This window comes from Aethalodelphis obliquidens, unplaced genomic scaffold, assembly GCF_003676395.1.
Source record: "Aethalodelphis obliquidens isolate GAN/ISIS:26980383/991018 unplaced genomic scaffold, ASM367639v1 scaffold48, whole genome shotgun sequence".
Taxonomy (NCBI): domain Eukaryota; kingdom Metazoa; phylum Chordata; class Mammalia; order Artiodactyla; family Delphinidae; genus Aethalodelphis; species Aethalodelphis obliquidens.
Genome location: NW_020837992.1, coordinates 4246104 through 4265914, shown reverse-complemented (window position 1 = coordinate 4265914; position 19811 = coordinate 4246104). Strand labels below are relative to the sequence as shown.

At 39.5% G+C, this 19811-nt stretch overlaps 1 protein-coding gene across 1 annotated transcript in view; it reads right to left on the bottom strand.

Annotated features, from left to right (window-relative positions):
- Nucleotides 1-1043: 1043 nt before the first annotated feature.
- The window catches only part of LOC113607474 (complement receptor type 1), a 106434-nt gene continuing 87666 nt past the window's right edge, over nucleotides 1044-19811 (bottom strand). The window contains exons 19-23 of the mRNA XM_027082866.1: nucleotides 9910-10095; nucleotides 8039-8062; nucleotides 6953-7028; nucleotides 4114-4218; nucleotides 1044-1689 (exon numbers count right to left, since the gene is read on the bottom strand). Coding sequence (XP_026938667.1) covers nucleotides 1677-1689; nucleotides 4114-4218; nucleotides 6953-7028; nucleotides 8039-8062; nucleotides 9910-10095 — 404 coding nt within the window. The 3' untranslated portion in view covers nucleotides 1044-1676. The remainder of the gene's footprint in view (nucleotides 1690-4113; nucleotides 4219-6952; nucleotides 7029-8038; nucleotides 8063-9909; nucleotides 10096-19811) is intronic.

Here is a 19811-nt window from a genome sequence, read left to right as displayed (position 1 = left end):
GGCACGGCCTAGAGATCAGAGTCTACTCTGAGTCTCATTATCTCTGCCTGGCCCAGCAAGCATTTTTCAAACATTTGTTTTTCCACCTCCATGTAAATTACCTTCCTCCCCTTTAAAGTCCCAAACCACTACCCTCAACATACCTCCTTTGTCTTTAGCTGAAAATGGTATTTAAGGGGAGTGCTCTGACCATTTTGGGAGTTACTCAGTTTTCCTGGGTTTTTCCCACATAAACATGTTATTAAAATTGGTTTGATTTTCTCCTGTTAATCTGTCTGATGTCAATTTAATTCTTAGACCAGCTATAAGAATTTCCAGAGGGAAATTTTTCCTCCCTGACATTATTAGCTTGATAAATTATTAAAAGTCATGCTTTCCTAGTTAATTTAGTATATTCTGAATTGATACAAAAGTAAGCTAGTTATTTTTATGATAGAAATTATTTTTATTTAAATTTTCGTATTTTAAAATTAATAACACAGGTCAAAGCACTTTTGAAATAGAGCTTAGGAAATATCCAAAGCTTAATTTTTCTTCCAGCTATTTCTCTTGAATAGCATTGACCCATCTCCCCTATAATCATTTAATACATTTTTTAAAATATTTATTTATTTATTTGGCTGTGCTGGGTCTTTAGTTGCAGCACGCAGGATCTTCATTGCCTCTTCATTGTGGCGTGCGGGATCTTTGGTTGTGGCATGCAGGCTCTTCGTTGTGGCATGCGGGATCTAGTTCCCTGACCAGGGATCCAGCCTGGGCCCCCTGCATTGGGAGCATGGAGTCTTAACCGCTGGACCACCAGGGAACTCCCAATGCCTTTTCTTTTCTTTTTTTTTTTTTTTTGTGGTATGTGGGCCTCTCACTGTTGTGGCCTCTCCCGTTGCGGAGCACAGGCTCCAGACGCACAGGCTCAGCGGCCATGGCTCACGGGCCCAGCCGCTCCGCAGCATGTGGGATCTTCCCGGACCGGGGCACGAACCCGTGTCCCCTGCATCGGCAGGTGGACTCTCAACCACTGCACCACCAGAGAAGCCCCCAATGCCTTTTTAATAAACAGAAATTAATTTATTTTTCTTTGAGAAAGTGAAAACTGATATACCGTACATTTTTCTCCAAAGTGTCTAAAATGAGTGGATTCTATTCAATAAAAAAGAAAATATTTAAGAAATAAAAACATGTGTATAAAGAAACATATATAAAGATTAGCAGAACATGAATTAAAATATTAACAATGGTTACCACTGGGTAGTATAATTAATGTGACTTTTCTTCATATCTTCTCCCTGCATTTTCCAAATTTGCCCTAATGAGCCCATTCTTATTATAAACATTTGAAAAAAAAATGACCAACTTACAAACAGAAATCCTAGGCAACACTTTTTTCCTTTAAATAGTTAGACTATTTATAAAATCCTAAGTGTAGCTTTCCCCTGACTAGATAATGTGTGCTTTCTGCACAAGAGAAGAGGGTGAAGGGGTGACCGTAATCCAAGCTAAGAGGAAGGTGCTCCACTAGGTACTGGTAGAGGTTCAGCATCTTCAAGTGCACATGTTTGCATCTCTGTGAAGTCACTTCAAAGATTTTATGAGTCTCAGACCTTATTCTGTTGAAATGAATTGGCTCTTTTCCAATCAACATTTTAATTGGAGGTGTTCTCCAGCTTTATAGTACTTTGTCAAGGAAGGACACTGAAATAACAAGATATTTTTATTTAGATGACAGCGTGGTCAACAACTGAACTACCCAGAATTTATATGCTGATAATCATGATGCTAGCATTGCACATAAATTACAAGTTTTAAAAGAAGTGTTTACTTGGACTTCCCCGGTGGCACAGTGGTTACAAATCCACCTGCCAATGCAAGGGACACAGGTTCGAGCCCTGGTCTGGGAAGATCCCACATGCCATGGAGCAACTAAGCCCATGCGTCACAACTACTGCGTCTGTGCTCTAGAGCCCATGAACTACAACTACTGATCCTACACACCTAGAGCTCATGCTCCACAACAAGAGAAGCCACCACAATGAGAAGCCTGTGCATGGCAACAAAGAGTAGCCCCGGCTCACCACAACTAGAGAAAAGCCCACGTGCAGCAACGAAGACCCAACACAGCCATAAATAAATAAATAAATAAATAAAAGAAGTGTTTACTGTCCTCTGTTGTGGCTGCTATGTCAGGCACAAAAAAGTATAGCATTGCCAACTACCAATTGGCACTTGCCATCTACCTCTACAAGGATTAAATCATGAGCTGCTGCAGCTGCTGACTTTCAACATCCCCTGAAAGGAGTTCAGGGTGGAGATCGGGAATGAGGCGCTCTGTGCTTTGGAAAAAACTGGCAGAACAGGCCTTCAGATAGTTAGATATTTTCAGGAGAAGATTATATGAGATTTTATTTTTATTCTTGCATCTCCTCCTATCTAGGTAAGTACTGAAAGTTTTCATGGTGATGTCTGCTCCTTGTAACTAGCAGCAACCTTCACAAGACCAGCAGCAGCCTTCTGCAAAAATGTAGGCTTGACTGCATATACGCCCCCACCCCCAAAATCACATATATACTGACCTGCCCCCCTGCTCTTCGTAGCGATTTCTCAGAGATATCTGAATGCTGTCTCCCGGGTGTTAGTCCTCATTTTGCCCCCAATAAAACTTAACTCACAACTCTCACGTTGTGCGTTCTTTTCAGTCGACATCATAAATCGATGAGACTAACAATAACTTGACCTTTCCTCATTGCTTCTTTTGTCAAAGGAAGAGTTCTCAGAATTGAGCAAGTGGGCTTCCCTGGTGGTGCAGTGGTTAAGAATCTGCCTGCCAATGCAGGGGACACGAGTTTGAGCCCTGGTCCGGGAAGATCCCACATGCCGTGGAGCAAGTAAGCCTGTGCGCCACAACTACTGAGCCTGCGCTCTAGAGCCTGCGGGCCACAACTACTGAGCCCATGTGCCTAGAACCTGTGCTCTGCAACAACAGAAGCCACCACAATGAGAAGACTGTGCACTGCAGCGAAGAGTAGCCCCTGCTCGCTGCAACTAGAGAAAGCCCCGCACACAGCAACAAAGACCCAACGCAGCCAAAAATAAAAAAAAAATTAAAAAAAAGAATTGAGCAACTAAATAAAAAGAGCCTCATTCTGGAACACACAAAGGTCCCTCATAACACATAAAATGATTCCTTGAGTCTCTTTTCTGATTGATGGTTTTGTAAGAGGAAATAAACAGGAGCTCGAGGTTTGGAGGAGGGTCAGCTTCAGATAGCATGTCCTCCTCCCCTACTCGCAGTAAGATTGAAAGAAGTTACTGTTTAGTTCAAGATATCCAAATGCTCCCTTGGCCATGCTGAAGCCTCTCCTGTTTCTCAAGGCCAGGAACACTGTTCCTGTACTAATGGACACCCCTGATGAGGCTCATCAGCTCACCTGTCACTCGCAGTTATTACTGCCACTGGATCCCTCATCATTGTTTTCCTTCCACCTCACAAGACTTCCCAACATCATGTGTTACGTGCATCACTGAATATTCTCATGTCCTTTAACATGGTTCTGTGACACTGGAGATGGCTATATTGCCCTCTCTGCCCCTGCACCTGGTCTGGGTGCACAGGTCGTAATTTTTTACAGACTCTAACTCACTCGTTGTCAACCATATGTTGCCACAAATGATTAACCTTACTCCTGTGAAATACTGTGGCCAAAATTCCAATTTTAAAAGGGAAATTTGAGACAATTTCATTAAGGAATTCCTACCTGTTTTTAAAAAGGCGATCAACGGTCAATGTGCACAGATTGAGATGCACCTTGAGCAAATGCTTGGGTTCCAAAAGAAAAAGAAAAGCTTACTATTCTCAAAGGTTCATAGCATAAATGCACAAAAATGTAGGAAAGCTTTGAAAAGAAACTGCCTGTGCAGAGCACTGACAGTCATCACCCCAAAATCACTGGAAACAACAATCCAAGAAAAAAACCACAAAGGCGTTTCCAGCTCCTGAAGTACATTCCATCTCCTTTTTATCAGTGATCCAACTAGTGCCATAGCATATTCAAATCCTACTTTCATTTTCAACATTTGAGTTGTTGAAAACGTTTTGAATTCAGTTTATGTATTAGGTACCTGATATTTTCCTGATTTGTTTGCAGAGTATGAGGATGGACACCACTGCCTTCTTTGGGATGCAGATGGATAACTGCTTCTTTCAAGTTTTCATCTGTATTGTTGCTAATTGACAATGGAGAAAAATAGGAAAAATATTTTAAATATATAACTTTCAGTGTTGAAAGAAATGAGTAGCTTTCATTTTGAAATTTAGGCCATACTTTACTTCAAGTTTCTCAAATCTTTGAAGATATCTAAAAAGAAAAACCAAATCCCACATTTCAAGTCTAAGTAAAAACTTGCATTAGGAAATAATAAAAAAACCATCCTATTCATTGTGTCAGAAGATTCTAACTTGCTTATAGACAAGTGTCCATACTTAAAATGACACATTTCACTATTTCCAATGTAATTTTGATTAGTAAATATTGTTCACCACAATACTGTGACATTTAGTTAGGCTTCACAATCTGAATGGCTTTGCACTGCAATTTTACACAAGGCTTCTTTCTTTCCATGTAGTGAAGATGTAAGTTTTGTTTTCTGTACCGTTAATACCCACAGTTAGGAGAGCAGCAGTAGTTTTCATGAAGGTATATAGAACTGAGAGTATACAGAAGTACTTAATTACTTTTAAATGTCAATAATAACAATCATGTGTAAATAACAATAAATAGAGTTCACTTTTCTGACATTCACCATATGTGAGAACCTGTGTTAAGTGAGGTAGAATCTATTATTTTCCCTATTTTGTAGGGAAGGAAAGTAGAGTTTAGACAGGATATGTATCTTCTGCTGTCTGCTGTCTGCCCTCTGGTGGATGAGGCTATCTAAGAGGCTCGTGCACGTTTCCTGATGGGAGGGACTGGTGGTGGGTAGAGCTGGCTGTTGCTCTGGTGGGCAGAGCTCAGTAAAACTTTAATCTGCTTGTCTGCTGATGGGTGGGGCTGGGTTCCCTCCCTGTTGTTTTTTTGGCCTAAGGCGACCCAACACTGGAGCCTAGCTGGGCTCTTTGGTGGAGCTAATGGTGGATTCTGGGAGGGCTCACACCAAGGAGTACTTCTCAGAACTTCTGCTGCCAGTGTCTTTGTCCTCACGGTGAGGCACAGCCAACCCCCACCTCTGCAGGAGACCCTCCAACACTAGCAGGTAGGTCTGGTTCAGTCTCCTATGGGGTCACTGCTCCTTTTTCTCAGTCCCAATGTAGACACTACTTTGTGTGTGCCGTCCAAGAGTGGAGTCTCTGTTTCCCCCTGTCCTGTCAAAATGTTGCAATCAAATCCCGCTAGCCTTCAAAGTGTCATTATCTAGGAATTCCTCCTGCCATTGCCGGACCCCCAGGTTCAGAAGCCTGACGTGGGGCTCAGAATCTTCACTCCAGTGGCTGGACTTCTATGGTATAAGTGTCCTCCAGTTTGTGAGTCACCCACCCAGTGTGACTGGGTGGGATTTGATTTTATTGTGGTTGCGCCCCTCCTACAGTCTCATTGTTGCTTCTCCTTTGTCTTTGCATGTGGGGTATCTTTTCTGGTGAGTTCCAGTGTCTTCCTGTTGATGATTGTTCAGCAGTTAGTTTTGATTCTGGTGTTCTCAAAAGAGGGAGTGAGAGTGGTCATTCTACTCCTTCATCTTGAACCAATCTCAAAGATTATTATCTTTTTAAAATACCCATGCAAAACCTTAATTCTTCCACACTGACAGCCTGGGTATGTGTGCCAGTGGGACACACTTTCTAACTTCTCGTGCCCTGATAGGGTCAGTGTATAGAGGTTGGAGTCTGAAATGTTTTAGCAAAACAAGGATACCAACATTCTCATCAACACCCTTGTAAAAATTCCTTCTATTTTCTCTTTTGCAAAATTTGAGTCCTTCATAAATTCTATGCTTTTAAAAAAAGTGTTCTTCTTATCATATATATTTTTTTAAAGAAAGTAACAGACACAAAATGGAACCATTTGATCCCAAGACTTAATTGCAGTTTTGACCTGCAGAAATTAATCTTAATCAACCAGTCTGAAATTTTCTGGTCAGCATCAATAAGGTAATCTGTTATGTAGGTCCTCTCCACCTCCCAGAGGAAGAAGAGGTAATCAATTTCATAAATCCTTGCTGTCTAACACCTCTGCCCTGCCTCCAAAGAAGATGTCCTGATTTAAAAATAATCCTTGTTTCCCTGAATAGCTCCTTTGCCCCACCCTTCTTCCTATGAAAACCTTCCGTTTGTACAACTGCTCTGTGCATCCTTCTAGTTGCTAAATGGGATGCTGCCCAATCCATGAATCTTTTAATAAAGCCAATTAGATCTTCAAGTTTACCCAGCTGAATTTTTTTGTTTTTAATAGTATAAATCCTTCTTTATGCCTAATATGTGTCATCAGCCTTCTTTATAAGAATTATCACCTCTGTTTATGCAGTACTTCTTTTTTGAGGTTTTCTTTGTAAAAAGTTAATCCCCATAAACCAAAAATAAATAGAGTTGAGGGACCAGAAGGGGGAGTTCTCCTGCCCTAGGAAGACAACAGAGACTAGCAGGAAGAAGAAAGACTCCTTTTCTTTCCTGGAAAGGGCTCAGCCAATGAAAACTCATGGACTCTTTGTTTACTACAGCCTGCCCAACTTCCTTTTCCTCCCAAGAAAAGCACTCTCCTTCCCTTGTCATGCAGGGACTTGCATATGACTCACCATGGTTGCAGACTTCAAATTGCTATTCTCTGTGGATTCCAAATAAACCCATTTTTGCTGGAGAAATAACTGGCAGTCTATCTGTTTTAGGTCAACATCTTTTACATCTCTTTGGCTTCCAAGAAGCAGCAAATAGAGTTATAAACATATTCTAGGAGAATATGGCCGTACTTACCCTTTTTTGCGCTTTAGAATTATCAAACAGGAAACAATGACAGGTAAAATCAAGAGGATCATACCAAAGAACATGCCTAGGCAGTAAAACATGGTAATTAATGCATGGAAAATATAAACTGTAGGTTTCAAACTGTGTCTTAATGAGTTTTTAAAAAGTAAGTATAGGGCTTCCCTGGTGGCACAGCGGTTGACAGTCTGCCTGCCGATGCAGGGGACACGGGTTCGTGCCCCGGTCCGGGAAGATCCCACATGCCGCGGAACGGCTAGGCCCGTGAGCCATGGCCGCTAAGCCTGCGCGTCCGGAGCCTGTGCTCCGCAACGAGAGAGGCCACAACAGTGAGAGGCCCGCGTACCGCAAAAAAAAAAAAAAAAAAAAAAAACAATAAAAAGTAAGTATAAATTCTGTTTTTAAAACACGCCCCCCACAGGCTTATCTTTAAGATTTCCCCTCTGCTCCAGGTTTAATCTAGCATATTAGTCTTATTACCCCAGGGTTATAAATGAGCAGTGAGAGAGCAGTTTGTGACCTTTGTCCAACAGCAGCATTTCAATAAGTGGGTGAGAACAAGCACTGGAGCTCCTCTGCTCAGCTCGCCATGACCCTGCATGTCTCTTGTGTGAGGCGCAAGGCACGAGCTACTCTATGCAGCAGACTCTACTGATTCTCTTAGAAACTCTACCACAAAACTATTCCTCTCACATAGGCAGATCACAGAAATGGGCTTAGAAAATTTGTCTTTGTGGCTTTCAATTTATGCAAATGGACATGACTACCATCCTGAAGACTATTCCCAGGTTATAAACTAAAGAGCAAGTTGCCTTCTCCAGACACATTAAAATAGGAAGAATGCTTCTTTTTTTATAATGGTTCAAAGATAGTAAGGGAACTTTGATAAAGGACACTCACTCTATATGCATATAAGGATACCAGTTTTGCTACACTATGGCCTGAATTCATTATTCTTTTCTTTCTAATTAAAATTGCAGTCTAGGATATTTTGATCTCTCTTTTTACATTTCACTTATTATCAGTGGATACCTACTGTTAAGGATGTTTTCTCAGCAAACCCTTCATAAAACTTACCAGCTATGAGCTCATCACTCGTGCCTAAAAGGAAGCAAAAGCCACAAAAAACATCAGTCTGGCACACAATATGATCAAACAGGAGCTCTCAGCCAGTTATAATTCATCCTGATTTTTTTCTGTACAGATTCTTAACTTTTCTCTAATATAAAAAGCCATTGGTTTTAGTCACACAATCTCATATTATTTTGTGTACGCAGCAAAGTCTGTTTTTTTCTTTTAAAATTACTGTTTTGTCATAAAAGTAGTATAATTAGAGCAGAGAGTTTATAAAACAGAACAAAAGAAAAATATCATCCATAATCCTACTATCCTGAAATACTTTAGTACATTCCCTTCTAGTACATTTTCTCATGCATCTAAGTTTTTACATAGTTATAGAATATCTAATCTTTGAACAGTTGAATTAAGTGCTCAACATATGTTAACTTTTACAACCTTTATTATTACCACAACCAACACTACTGCTATGTGTATAACATTATTAACACTTCATTATATTTTTAACATATTTCTCATCTGTCTACTGCTTTCTTATTTACTTTTAAAAGTTCATAAGTTCTAAGTCAAATTTGTTGACCTTTTATAATTTTCTCTATCATATCAAAATTTTCCAAAAGTTGTTTTTCTTTTTCTAGCTGTTTTATCTTCTTTTTTTTCCTTTTCTACTTTAGCTTTCCTATGTTGACTTTTAAAACTTTTAACTATTTATTAAATCTGGTATTTATTGTAAGATATAAAGAAAGGTTCCAAATTTTTTCAGTGCTACGTATACTATTTGATCATCTTTTTCTTCCCCTTGGATTGATGGTGTCTCCGTTATTAGATTGTTTTCTGTAAGATACTTTAATTTCTATTTATACTAGCTCTATTTAATTAATATCTACTTTATTCCATTTTTAATAAAGATAAGTCTATTTTCGGTGATATAAAATGATTTATGTATTGTGACTTTCTATTTTAATATCTGGCAGGTCAGTCCCCCGACATTATGTGAATTTTCTGTCTCTCACAGCCACATCGTTAGAATACTCAAAAGACATTCAGATAGGCAGTGATCTTTTTGCCAAAGAAATGAATATAATTTGATATTAAGGGAGTATCAAGTTTATAATTTAGAAATATTATTTGCGAGTGAGCTTTGTTAATGCATTTAAGGCATTAACTGTAAAAAAATTGTATCTTGAACAGTCTTGGTATTCAACCACATAATTTAAGTAAGAGTGATAAGAATGGGGGAGAAGAGAAGGCTAAGACTAATTTAGATTAAGGAAGGTTATTCATTATTCATTTTGCTCATCTGTTACTTGATGTGTACAAGTTTAAGGTTTAGGATTTTCTATTTTACATCACCCTCTAGTTGCCAGCAGAAGGCTACCCTTCTACAGATCTCAATGACACATGATTCCTAAATCACTGTATCCAATGTACCAGGTTAAAATCCTGTAGTCTACACCAGTGTGGGAGACCGGCCAGCTAGTCTCTGCAAGTTGGAAGGTGATCCCCGACTCATGCTGAAAACATTCTTGAAGGCCTGCTCTACCACTAATCTGCTACTGAATTTTAAGACCCATAGGATGTAATCAAATTATTACTGTGCAATGTATGCAGCAATAGAGTGATAATGGGCAAAAAAGGTTCAGAGGAGTCCCTGAGGAGAGATGGATGGGTTAAGAAGTGTGAGGAGCAAGGCTTGCCTTATTCTCATTGCTAAGGGCTTTTGGGGAAGAATTAGGGACTCTTACTGCACTCCTTAGCTCTTAGCTAATGCACACCATATGGCACACCACCACATTCAGTGTCAGTACAGATGAATGAATGAACAGTAACCAGGGCTGGGAAGGACCTACATTCCTTGCACTTGCACTTACGAGAGGTACATATGGCCAGAGGAGGGTCCCACAGGTCATCTTCCTGGCACTGACTCCAGGGACTGCCTTCCAGAGTATACCCATCTTCACACTCCAAAGTTACATTATCTCCAGAGTGATATACTTTTCTTATTTTCAGTTCCTTCTTGATTCCATTCATAATCTGTGGGAGGCTACACTTTACTTCTGAAATTAGAAAAAGAAAAAAAGAAATTGATATTTTACCGTTAGTTGAAACTTTGCTTCTAGCAAAGATGAGTCATGTCTTCCATCAAAAATTATTGATACCTCTCCTACAACATCTTATTATTTAAAATTCTCTGACTTCCCTTTTTATGTAAAGCAAGGGAATATAAATATATTGCTTATAATTATTTTAAATTATCATACCTTAAATTATTGTTGACTCTTCAACAGGAAAGTTATGGAAAGGTTAGGAATTAGGATAACCATGTTCCAGCCTTGGAACCACTTGGGCCACACCATAAGAAAACAGGAATATCATTTTAACTCTCTTTAGGTATACAACGGGTATTTTGTCTCTTGAATAAATGCATATTTCTGGCTCATTTCTATACATAGAACAAAGAAATTAATAAATTATGATTCTGAATTTAAAGTATTAATTTTCTACTTAATTTTATCTCATTTACCTTGTAAAAATTAATAAATAGAAACCTTAAATTAAATAATTAAATAGAGTCTGGAGACCAGAAGGGGGAGCTTTCACACACTGTGATGACAGCAGAGCTCAACAGCAAGAAGAAAGACTCCTCTTCTTTCCTAGCAGCAAATCAGCAAGGAAAAGCCATGGACTCTTTGTTTGCTAGAGCCCTTACAACTTTCTTTTCCCTTCTGTTAAAACAGTTCTCCTTCCTTTGCTATGCGGGGACTTGCATGTGGCTCACCATGGCTGCAGACCCCAAACCGCAATTCTCTGCTGATCCCAAGCAAGACCATTTTTGCTAGAGAAATAACTGGCAGTCTATTTGTTTTCGGCGAACAAGCCCATCCTTTGTTTTGCTTTCTTTCTCTGCCTTGCCACTGATACCTTCCAAGCAAAGCCTGCTTTTCAGTTGTAATGGTCTCAAAATTAGACTAAGTTCTCTTTTTAAAATAAAAACCAACAAGGTAAAGTGGCATTTCTCAAAATATGGTCTGTGGTCCTGCTACATCAAAATATTCTGATGGGTTTGTTAAAAATAGACCTCTGGACTCTACCTCAACATATCAGAGAGTTCTTGAGAATGGAATTTAAGAATCTGTCTTTTTAGGGAAAGATGTTCAAGATGGTAGCAATAGGAAGACCCTAAACTCACCTCCTCCCATGGACACACCAAAATTACAACTACTTACAGAGCAACTACCTATGAAAATGACCTGAATGCTAGCGGAAAAAAAAAAATTTCCATAACTAAAGAGATAAAGAAGGAACCATAATGAGATGAATAGGAGAGGTAGAGACATGGTACAGTCAAGACCCACAGCCTTGGTTGGTGACCCACAAATGGGAAGAATATCACAATCATAAAGGTCCTCCCCGAGGAGTGAGGAGTCTGAGCACTTCACTGGGCTCCCCAGCCAGGGGTCCTGCTCCAGGGAGATGAGCCCCCTAGCTTTGAAACCCAGTGGGGCTTATGTTCGGGAGTGCCAGAGGGTTATAGGAAACAAAAATGTCACTCTTATAGGGCACGTGCAAAGTCTCATATGCTCCGAGTCCCAGCACAGAGGCAGTAGTTTGGAAAGAGCTTCAGTCCGACCTACTTGCTGATCTTGAAGAGCCTCCCAGAGAGGCAGCAGGCAACTGGGATTCCCCTTAGACACTGTTAGCAGCCACTCTGGGGAGCTCACTCTACCGAGATAACAACAGTGCTAGCAAATGCCATTTGGAAATCCTCCCTCTAGCCTATTCGTGCTGGAGGCTTACCACCACCAGTGGGCCTGTACCAGCCCAACCCAACCCAGACATGTACACAGCCATGTGGGGACCTGGCCCCACCCACCAGCAGGACAGCACCTGCCCTGAGTCCCTCTGGGCCATGCAGACAGCCACATAGGGACCTGGCCCCAACCTACGGTGGGCTTGCATGAGCCCTGAGCCCCCAGGGTCATGTAGACAGCCTCATGGGGACCCAGCCACTCATACTAGTGGCCCAGCACCAATGCTGAGCCCACCACCACCACCAGGCTATGCAGACAGCCACACAGGGACACAGTCTTACCCTTCAGTGGACCAGCATCAGCCCCACATCCCCCTGGGTGTGCAGCCAACCATGAAGGAAGCTTACCCAGCCCTCCAGTGGGCCCACAGCTACTGTACAAAGCATGGCCTAGCAGCCAACTTGGCTAGTTGTCAGCCCCACATACCAGTGTGCCCACAGTAGTTGATACCACCACAAAAGAAGGGCACAAGCATCACACATAGGGGGCGCCCATAGAGCATACAGCGTTCATGACCAAAGGGGAGCATGCTGCTGGAACCACGGGATGTTTCCTACCATGGGCACTTCTTCAAGATCAGGAAACATAATGGACCAACTTAACACACAGATATAAACACTGAATATTGGGCAAAATGAGGAAACAGAGGTGTATGTTCCAAATGATTGAACAAGACAAAATTTCCATAAAAGAAATAACTGAAGTGGAGGTAAGAAAACTACATGATAAAGAGTTCAAGGTAATGGTCATAAAGATACTCACTGAACTCAGGGGAAGAATGGATGAGCACAGTGAGAAGTTTAACAAAGGAATAGAAAATATAAAGAAGAACCAAACAAAGCTGAAGAATACAATAACTGAAATTAAAAATACACTAGAAGGAATCAACAGTAGATTAGATGATGCAGAGGAGTAGATCAGTGATTTGAAAGACAAAGTTATGGAAATCTCTTAAGCCGAACAGAAAAGAGAAAAAAGTTTTTTTAAATGGGGATAGTTTAAGAAACCTCTGGAACAATATCAAGCATACTAACATTCACATGATGGGGGTCCCAGAAGGAGAAGACAGAGACCAAGGGGCAGAGAACTTATTTGAAGAAATAATAGTGGAAAACTTCCTTAACCTGGGGAAGGAAACAGACATCCAAGTAAGGAAGTACAGAGAATCACAAACAAGATGAACCCAAAGAGATTTACACCAAAACACATACTATTAGAGTGGCAAAAAGTGAACGATTAAGAGGGAATATTAAAAACAGCAAGAGAAAAGCAACTAGTTACGTACAAGGGAACCTCCATAAGAATATCAGCTGACTCTTTAACAGAAACTTTGCAGGCCAGAAGGGAGTGGCACAATACAATCAAATGATAAAAGGGGAAAATCTACAAACAAGAATATTCTACCTGGCAAAGTTATCACTCATATTTGAAGGAGAGTTTTACAGACAAATAAAAACTGAAAGAGTTCAGCACCACTAAACTGGCTTTACAAGAAACGTTAAAGGAACTTCTTTAAGTGGAAAAGAAAAGGCCACAATTAGAAATGTGAAAATTATGAAAGAAAATATCTCACTGGTAAAGGCAAAATAGTAGATCAACTATTTATAAAGCTAGCAGGAAGGTTAAAAGACAAAAGTAGGGAAATCATCTATATACAAAATAAGTAGTTAAGGGATACAAAAAACAAAAAGATGTAAAATATGACATCAAAAATATTCAACATTGTTGTGGGAGGAGTAAATTTGCAGGGTTGTTAGAATACATTCGAACTTAAGAGATCATCAATTAATCATATATACATCTATATGTAATCATAGATGAGAGATAGATAGATAGATGATATATAGATAGATAGATAGATAGAGAGCTGTTATATATGAACCTCATGGTGACCACAAACCAAAACCTATAATAGATACACACAAAAAAAGAGAGAAAGAAATCCAAAAATAATGCTAAAGAAAGTCATCAAATTGCAAAAGAGGAGAGGAAAAGAAGAAAGAAGAACTACACAACAAAACAATCCCCCAAAATTAACAAAATGGCAATAGGTCCATATCTATGAATAATTACTTTAAATGTAAATGGACTAAATGCTCCAATCAAAAGACAAAGAAAGGCTGAAAGATACAAAGAACTCATACAACTCAACATCAAAAAAACAAACAATCCAATTAAAAAATGGGCAGAGGATCTGAATAGACATTTTCCAAAGAATACATACAGATGACCAGCAGGCATGTGAGAAGATGCTCAGCATCATTAATCACCAGAGAAATGAGAATCAAAGCCATAGTGAGATATCTCCTAACACCTGTCAGCATGGTTAATATCAAAAGAAACAAATAACAAGTGTTAGGAAGGATGTGGAGAAAAGGGAACTCTCATGCACTGTTGTTGGGAATGTAAATTGTACCCACTGTGGAAAACAGTATGAAGATTTTTCAAAAAATTAAAACTAGGGACTTCCCTGGTGGTGCAGTGGTTAAGAATCTGCCTGCCAATGCAGGGCACGTGGGTTCGAGCCCTGCTGTGTGAAGATCCCACATGCTGCAGAGCAACTAAGCCTGTGTGCCACAACAACTGAGCCTGCACTCTAGAGCCCATGAGCCACAACTACTGAGCCTGCATGCCACAATTACTGAAGCCTGCATGCCTAGAGCCCATGCTCCGCAACAAGAGAAGCCACTGCCATGAAAAGCACGCACACCACAACAAAGAGTAGCCCCCGGTCTCCACAACTAGAGAAAGCCTGCATGCAGCAACAAAGACCCAATGAAACCAAAATTAAATAAATTAATTAATTAAAAAAATTAAAACTAGAACTACCACATGACAGCAATTCCACTCCTGTGCATTCATCTGAAGAAAATGAAAACACTAATTAGAAAAGATATATGCACCCCATGCTCATTGTAGCATTATTCACAAAAGCCAATATATGGAAGCAACCTAAATACCCATCAATAAATGAATGGAAAAAGAAGATGTGGTATACATACACAATGGAATATTCCTGAGGCATAAAAAGAATGATATCTTACCATCTGCAACAACATGGATGGACCTCGAGGTACTATGCTAAATGACATGGCAGACAGAGAAAGGCAAGTACTACATGATTTCACTTATTGTGGAATCTAAAAACAAAACAAAACAAATGAACAAACATAAGAAAACAGAAACAGAGTTATAGATACCGAGAAGAAACAGGTGATTGCCAGAGGGGAGGGAAATGGGGTGAAGAAACAAATAGGTGAGGGAGATTAAGAGGTACAAACTGTCAGTTGCAAAATACATGGAAAGTAGTGGGATACAAAATTAATGCACAGAAATCTCTTGCGTTCCTATACACTAATGATGAAAAATCTGAAAGAGAAATTAAGGAAACACTCCCATTTACAACTGCAACAAAAATAATAAAATACCTAGGAGTAAACCTACCTAAGGAGACAAAATACCTGTATGCAGAAAACTATAAGACACTGATGAAAGAAATGAAAGATGACACAAACAGATGGAGAGATATACCATGTTCTTGGATTGGAAGAATCAATATTGTGAAAATGACTATACTACCCAAAGCAATCTACAGATTCAATGCAATCCCTATCAAACTACCACTGGCATTTTTCACAGAACTAGAACAAAAAATTTCACAATTTGTATGGAAATACAAAAGACCCTGAATAGTCAGAGCAATCTTGAGAAAGAAAAACAGAGCTGGAGGAATCAGACTCCCTGACTTCAGACTATACTACAAAGCTACAATAATCAAGACAGTATGGTACTGGCACAAAAACAGAAATATAGATCAATGGAACAGGATAGAAAGCCCAGAGATAAACCCACGCACATATGGTCACCTTATCTTTGATAAAGGAGGCAAGAATATACAAATGGAGAAAACACAGCCTCTTCAATAAATGATGCTGGGAAAACTGGAAAGCTACATGTAAAAGAATGAAATTAGAACATTTCCTAACATCATAAATGAAAATGAACTCAAAATGGATTAAAGACCTAAATGTAAGGCCAGGCACTATAAAACTGTTAGAGGAAAACATAGGCAGAACACTCTATGGCATAAATCACAGCAAGATCCTTTTTGACCCACATCCTAGAGACATGGAAATAAAAACTAAAATAAACAAATAGGACCTAATGAAACTTCAAAGCTTTTGCACAGCAAAGGAAACCATAAATAAAATGAAAAGACAACCCTCAGAATGGGAGAAAGTATTTGTAAATGAAGCAACTGACAAAGGATTAATCTCCAAAATATACAAGCAGTTCATGCCGCTCAATATCAAAAAAACAAACAACCGAATTCAAAAATGGGCAGAAGACCTAAACAGACATTTCTCCAAAGAAGATACACAGATTGCCAACCAACACATGAAAGTATGCTCAACATCACTAATCGTTAGAGAAATGTAAATCAAAATTACAATGAGGTCCATTCTCTGGTAGGTCTGTGTCTTTATTCCCGTCTTGCCCCTAGGTTCTTCATGACCAATTTTTTTTTTTTTTTTAGATTCCATATATATGTGTTAGCATATGGTATTTGTTTTCGTCTTTCTGACCTACTTCACTCTGTATGACAGACTCTAGGTCCATCCACCTCACTACAAATAACTCAATTTTTTTTTTTTTTTTTTTTTTTTGCGGTATGCGGGCCTCTCACTGTTGTGGCCTCTCCCGTTGCGGAGCCCAGGCTCCAGAAGCGCAGGCTCAGCGGCCATGGCTCACGGGCCCAGCCACTCCGTGGCATGTGGGATCTTCCCGGACCGGGGCACAAACCCGTGTCCCCTGCATTGGCAGGCAGACTCTCAACCACTGCGCCACCAGGGAAGCCTAATTTCATTCCTTTTTATGGCTGAGTAATATTCCATTGTATATATGTGCCACATCTTCTTTATCCATTCATCCGATGATGGACACTTAGGTTGTTTCCATCTCCGGGCTATTGTAAATAGAGCTGCAATGAGCATTTTGGTACATGGCTCTTTTTGAATTATGGTTTTCTCAGGGTATATGCCCATTAGTGGGACTGCTGGGTCATATGGTAATTCTATTTTAACAGTAGGTCCTTATTAGTTATCTCCTCACACTGGGCAGAAAGATCACCATCAAAAAATCTACAAACACGGGCTTCCCTAGTGGCACAGTGGTTGAGAGGCCGCCTGCCGATGTAGGGGACCCAGGTTCATGCCCCGGTCCAGGAAGATCCCACATGCCACAGAGCGGCTGGGCCCGTGAGTCATGGATGCTGAGCCCGTGCGTCCGGAGCCTGTGCTCTGCAACGGGAGAGGCCACAGCAGTGAGAGGCCCACATACCGCAAAAAAAACAAAATCTACAAACAGTAAATGCTAGAGAGGATGTAGAGAAAAGGGAACCCTTCTACACAGCTGGTGGGAATGTAAATTAGTGCAGCCACTGTGGAGAACGGTACGGAGGTTCCTTAAAAAACTAAAAATAGAGCTACCATATGATCCTGCAATTCCACTCCTGGCATATATTTGGACAAAACCATAATTCAAAAAGATACGCGCACTCCACATGGAAGCAACCTAAATGTTCATCAATGGAGGAATGGACAAAGAAGATGTGGTACATATATAAAATGGAATATTAGCCATAAAAAAGAACAAATAATGCCATTTACAGCAACATGGATGGACTTAGAGATTGTCATACTGAGCAAAGTAAGTCAGACAGAAAAAGGCAAATATCACATGATATTGTTTATACGTAGAATCTAAAAATAGTGTACAAACGAACTTTTCCACAAAAACAGAAATAGAGTTATAGGTGTAGAAAACAAACTTATAGTTACCAGGGAGTAAGGGGGGGAGGGAAAATTGGAAGAAAGAATGCTTTTTGAAGAGATATCTTTAGTAAATCAACACAGTCTGTTGATTTCAGAAAGCTGAGACCTAAAACCTCATTTTAATTTTAAATAAAATAACACAAAGAAAAAGAAAAAAAATACAATGAGGTATCACCTCACACCAGTTATAATGGCCATCATCAAAAAATCTACAAACAGTAAATGCTGGAGAGGATATGGAGAAAAAGGAACCCTCTTGGCACTGTTGGTGGGAATGTAAATTGATACAGCCACTATGTAGAACAGTATGGAGGTTCCTTAAAAAACTAAAAAAAGAACTACCATATGACCCAGCATTCCCACTAGTGGGCATATACCCTGAGAAAACCATAATTCAGAAAGAATCATGTACCACAATGTTCACTGTAGCACTATTTACAATAGCCAGGACATGGAAGCAACCTAAGTGTCCATCAACAGATGAATGGATAAAGATGATGTGGCACACATATACAATGGAATATTACTCAGCCATAAAAAGAAACGAAATTGAGTTATTTGTAGTGAGGTGGATGGACCTATAGTCTGTCATACAGAGTGAAGTAAGTCAGAAAGAGAAAAACAAATATCGTATGCTAACACATATATATGGAATCTAAAAAGAAATGGCTCTGAAGAACCTAGGGGCAGGACAGGAATAAAGATGCAGACGTAGAGAACAGACTTGAGGACACGGGGAGGGTTAAGGGTAAGCTGGGATGAAGTGAGAGAGTGGCATGGACATATATACACTACCAAATGTAAAATAGATAGTGGGAAGCAGCCACATAGCACAGGGAGATCAGCTCGGTGCTCTGTGACCACCTAGAGGGGTGGGATTGGGAGGGTGGGAGGGAGACACAAGAGGGAGGGGATATGGGGATATATGTATACGTATAGCTGATTTACTTTGTTATACAGCAGAAACTAACAGAACATTGTAATTACATTCCAATAAAGATGTTAAAACATTAAAAGAAGTTCTATGAGAGCTATCAGATATAATGAGAAAAACAAATGTGAGAATAATTGGTCTACAAGAAAAAGAAGAGAAGGAGAAGGGAGCAGAGAGCGTAGTTAGAGAAATAATAGCTGGGAACTTCTCAAACCCGGGGAAGGTACTGGAAGTCCAAGAAGCTAATAAAACACCCTATTATCTCAATGCAAAAAGACCTTCTCCAATATATATTATAATGAAACTGTCAAAAATCAATGACAAAGAAAGAATCTTAAATGCAGCCAGGGAAAAAAGAAAGTAACTTACAAAGTAGCCGTGAGGCTACTAGCAGATTTCTCAGCACAAACTCTACAGGCCAGATGGAGTGGAATGACACATTCAAAGTGCTGAAAGATAAAATTTGCCAGTCAAGAATACTTTATCCAGCAAAGTTATTCTTCAGCTATGAAGTAGAAGTAAAGGTTTACCGGGCAAACAAAAACTGAGAATGTTTACCATAATGAGACTTGCTTTGCAAGAAATGCTGAAAGAAGTTCTTCAAGCTGAAATGAAAAGATGCTACTTTGTAACATAAAAGCAAATGAGAGTACACAATATTCTAGCAAAGGTGAAAAATAGTCAGAATTAGAAAACAGTACTTCAATATTAGAACAGTGGGTCAGTCACTTAGTTATAGTATAAAGGTTTAAGGCAAAGAGTATTAAAAAAGACTATAGCTTTCAACTAAAAAAAAACTATAGCTACTATAATTTCTCAATAAATTCATAGCTCAAAAAAAGATAAATTGTGACATCAAAAATACAAAAAGGGAGGACTAAAACTGTGGAAATTTTATAGGTGAATTAAGATAAATTCCTATCATCATAAAAAGGATGATTTGATCTATGTGATGTTCTATGTAAGCCATACAGTAATTACAAATCAAAATTCAGAAGTCATGAAACAAAACAAGGGGAGACTGAGAAAATCACCATGGAAAAGCACCACTTTACAAAGCTAGACAGAAACAGAGGGAAAAAGAAACAAAGGAGAAACAAAAAAATGATAAGACAGCCGTAGTAAGTTCTTACATATCAATAATCACTCGAAATATAAATGGATTGAATTCATCAATCAAAAGTCACAGAGTG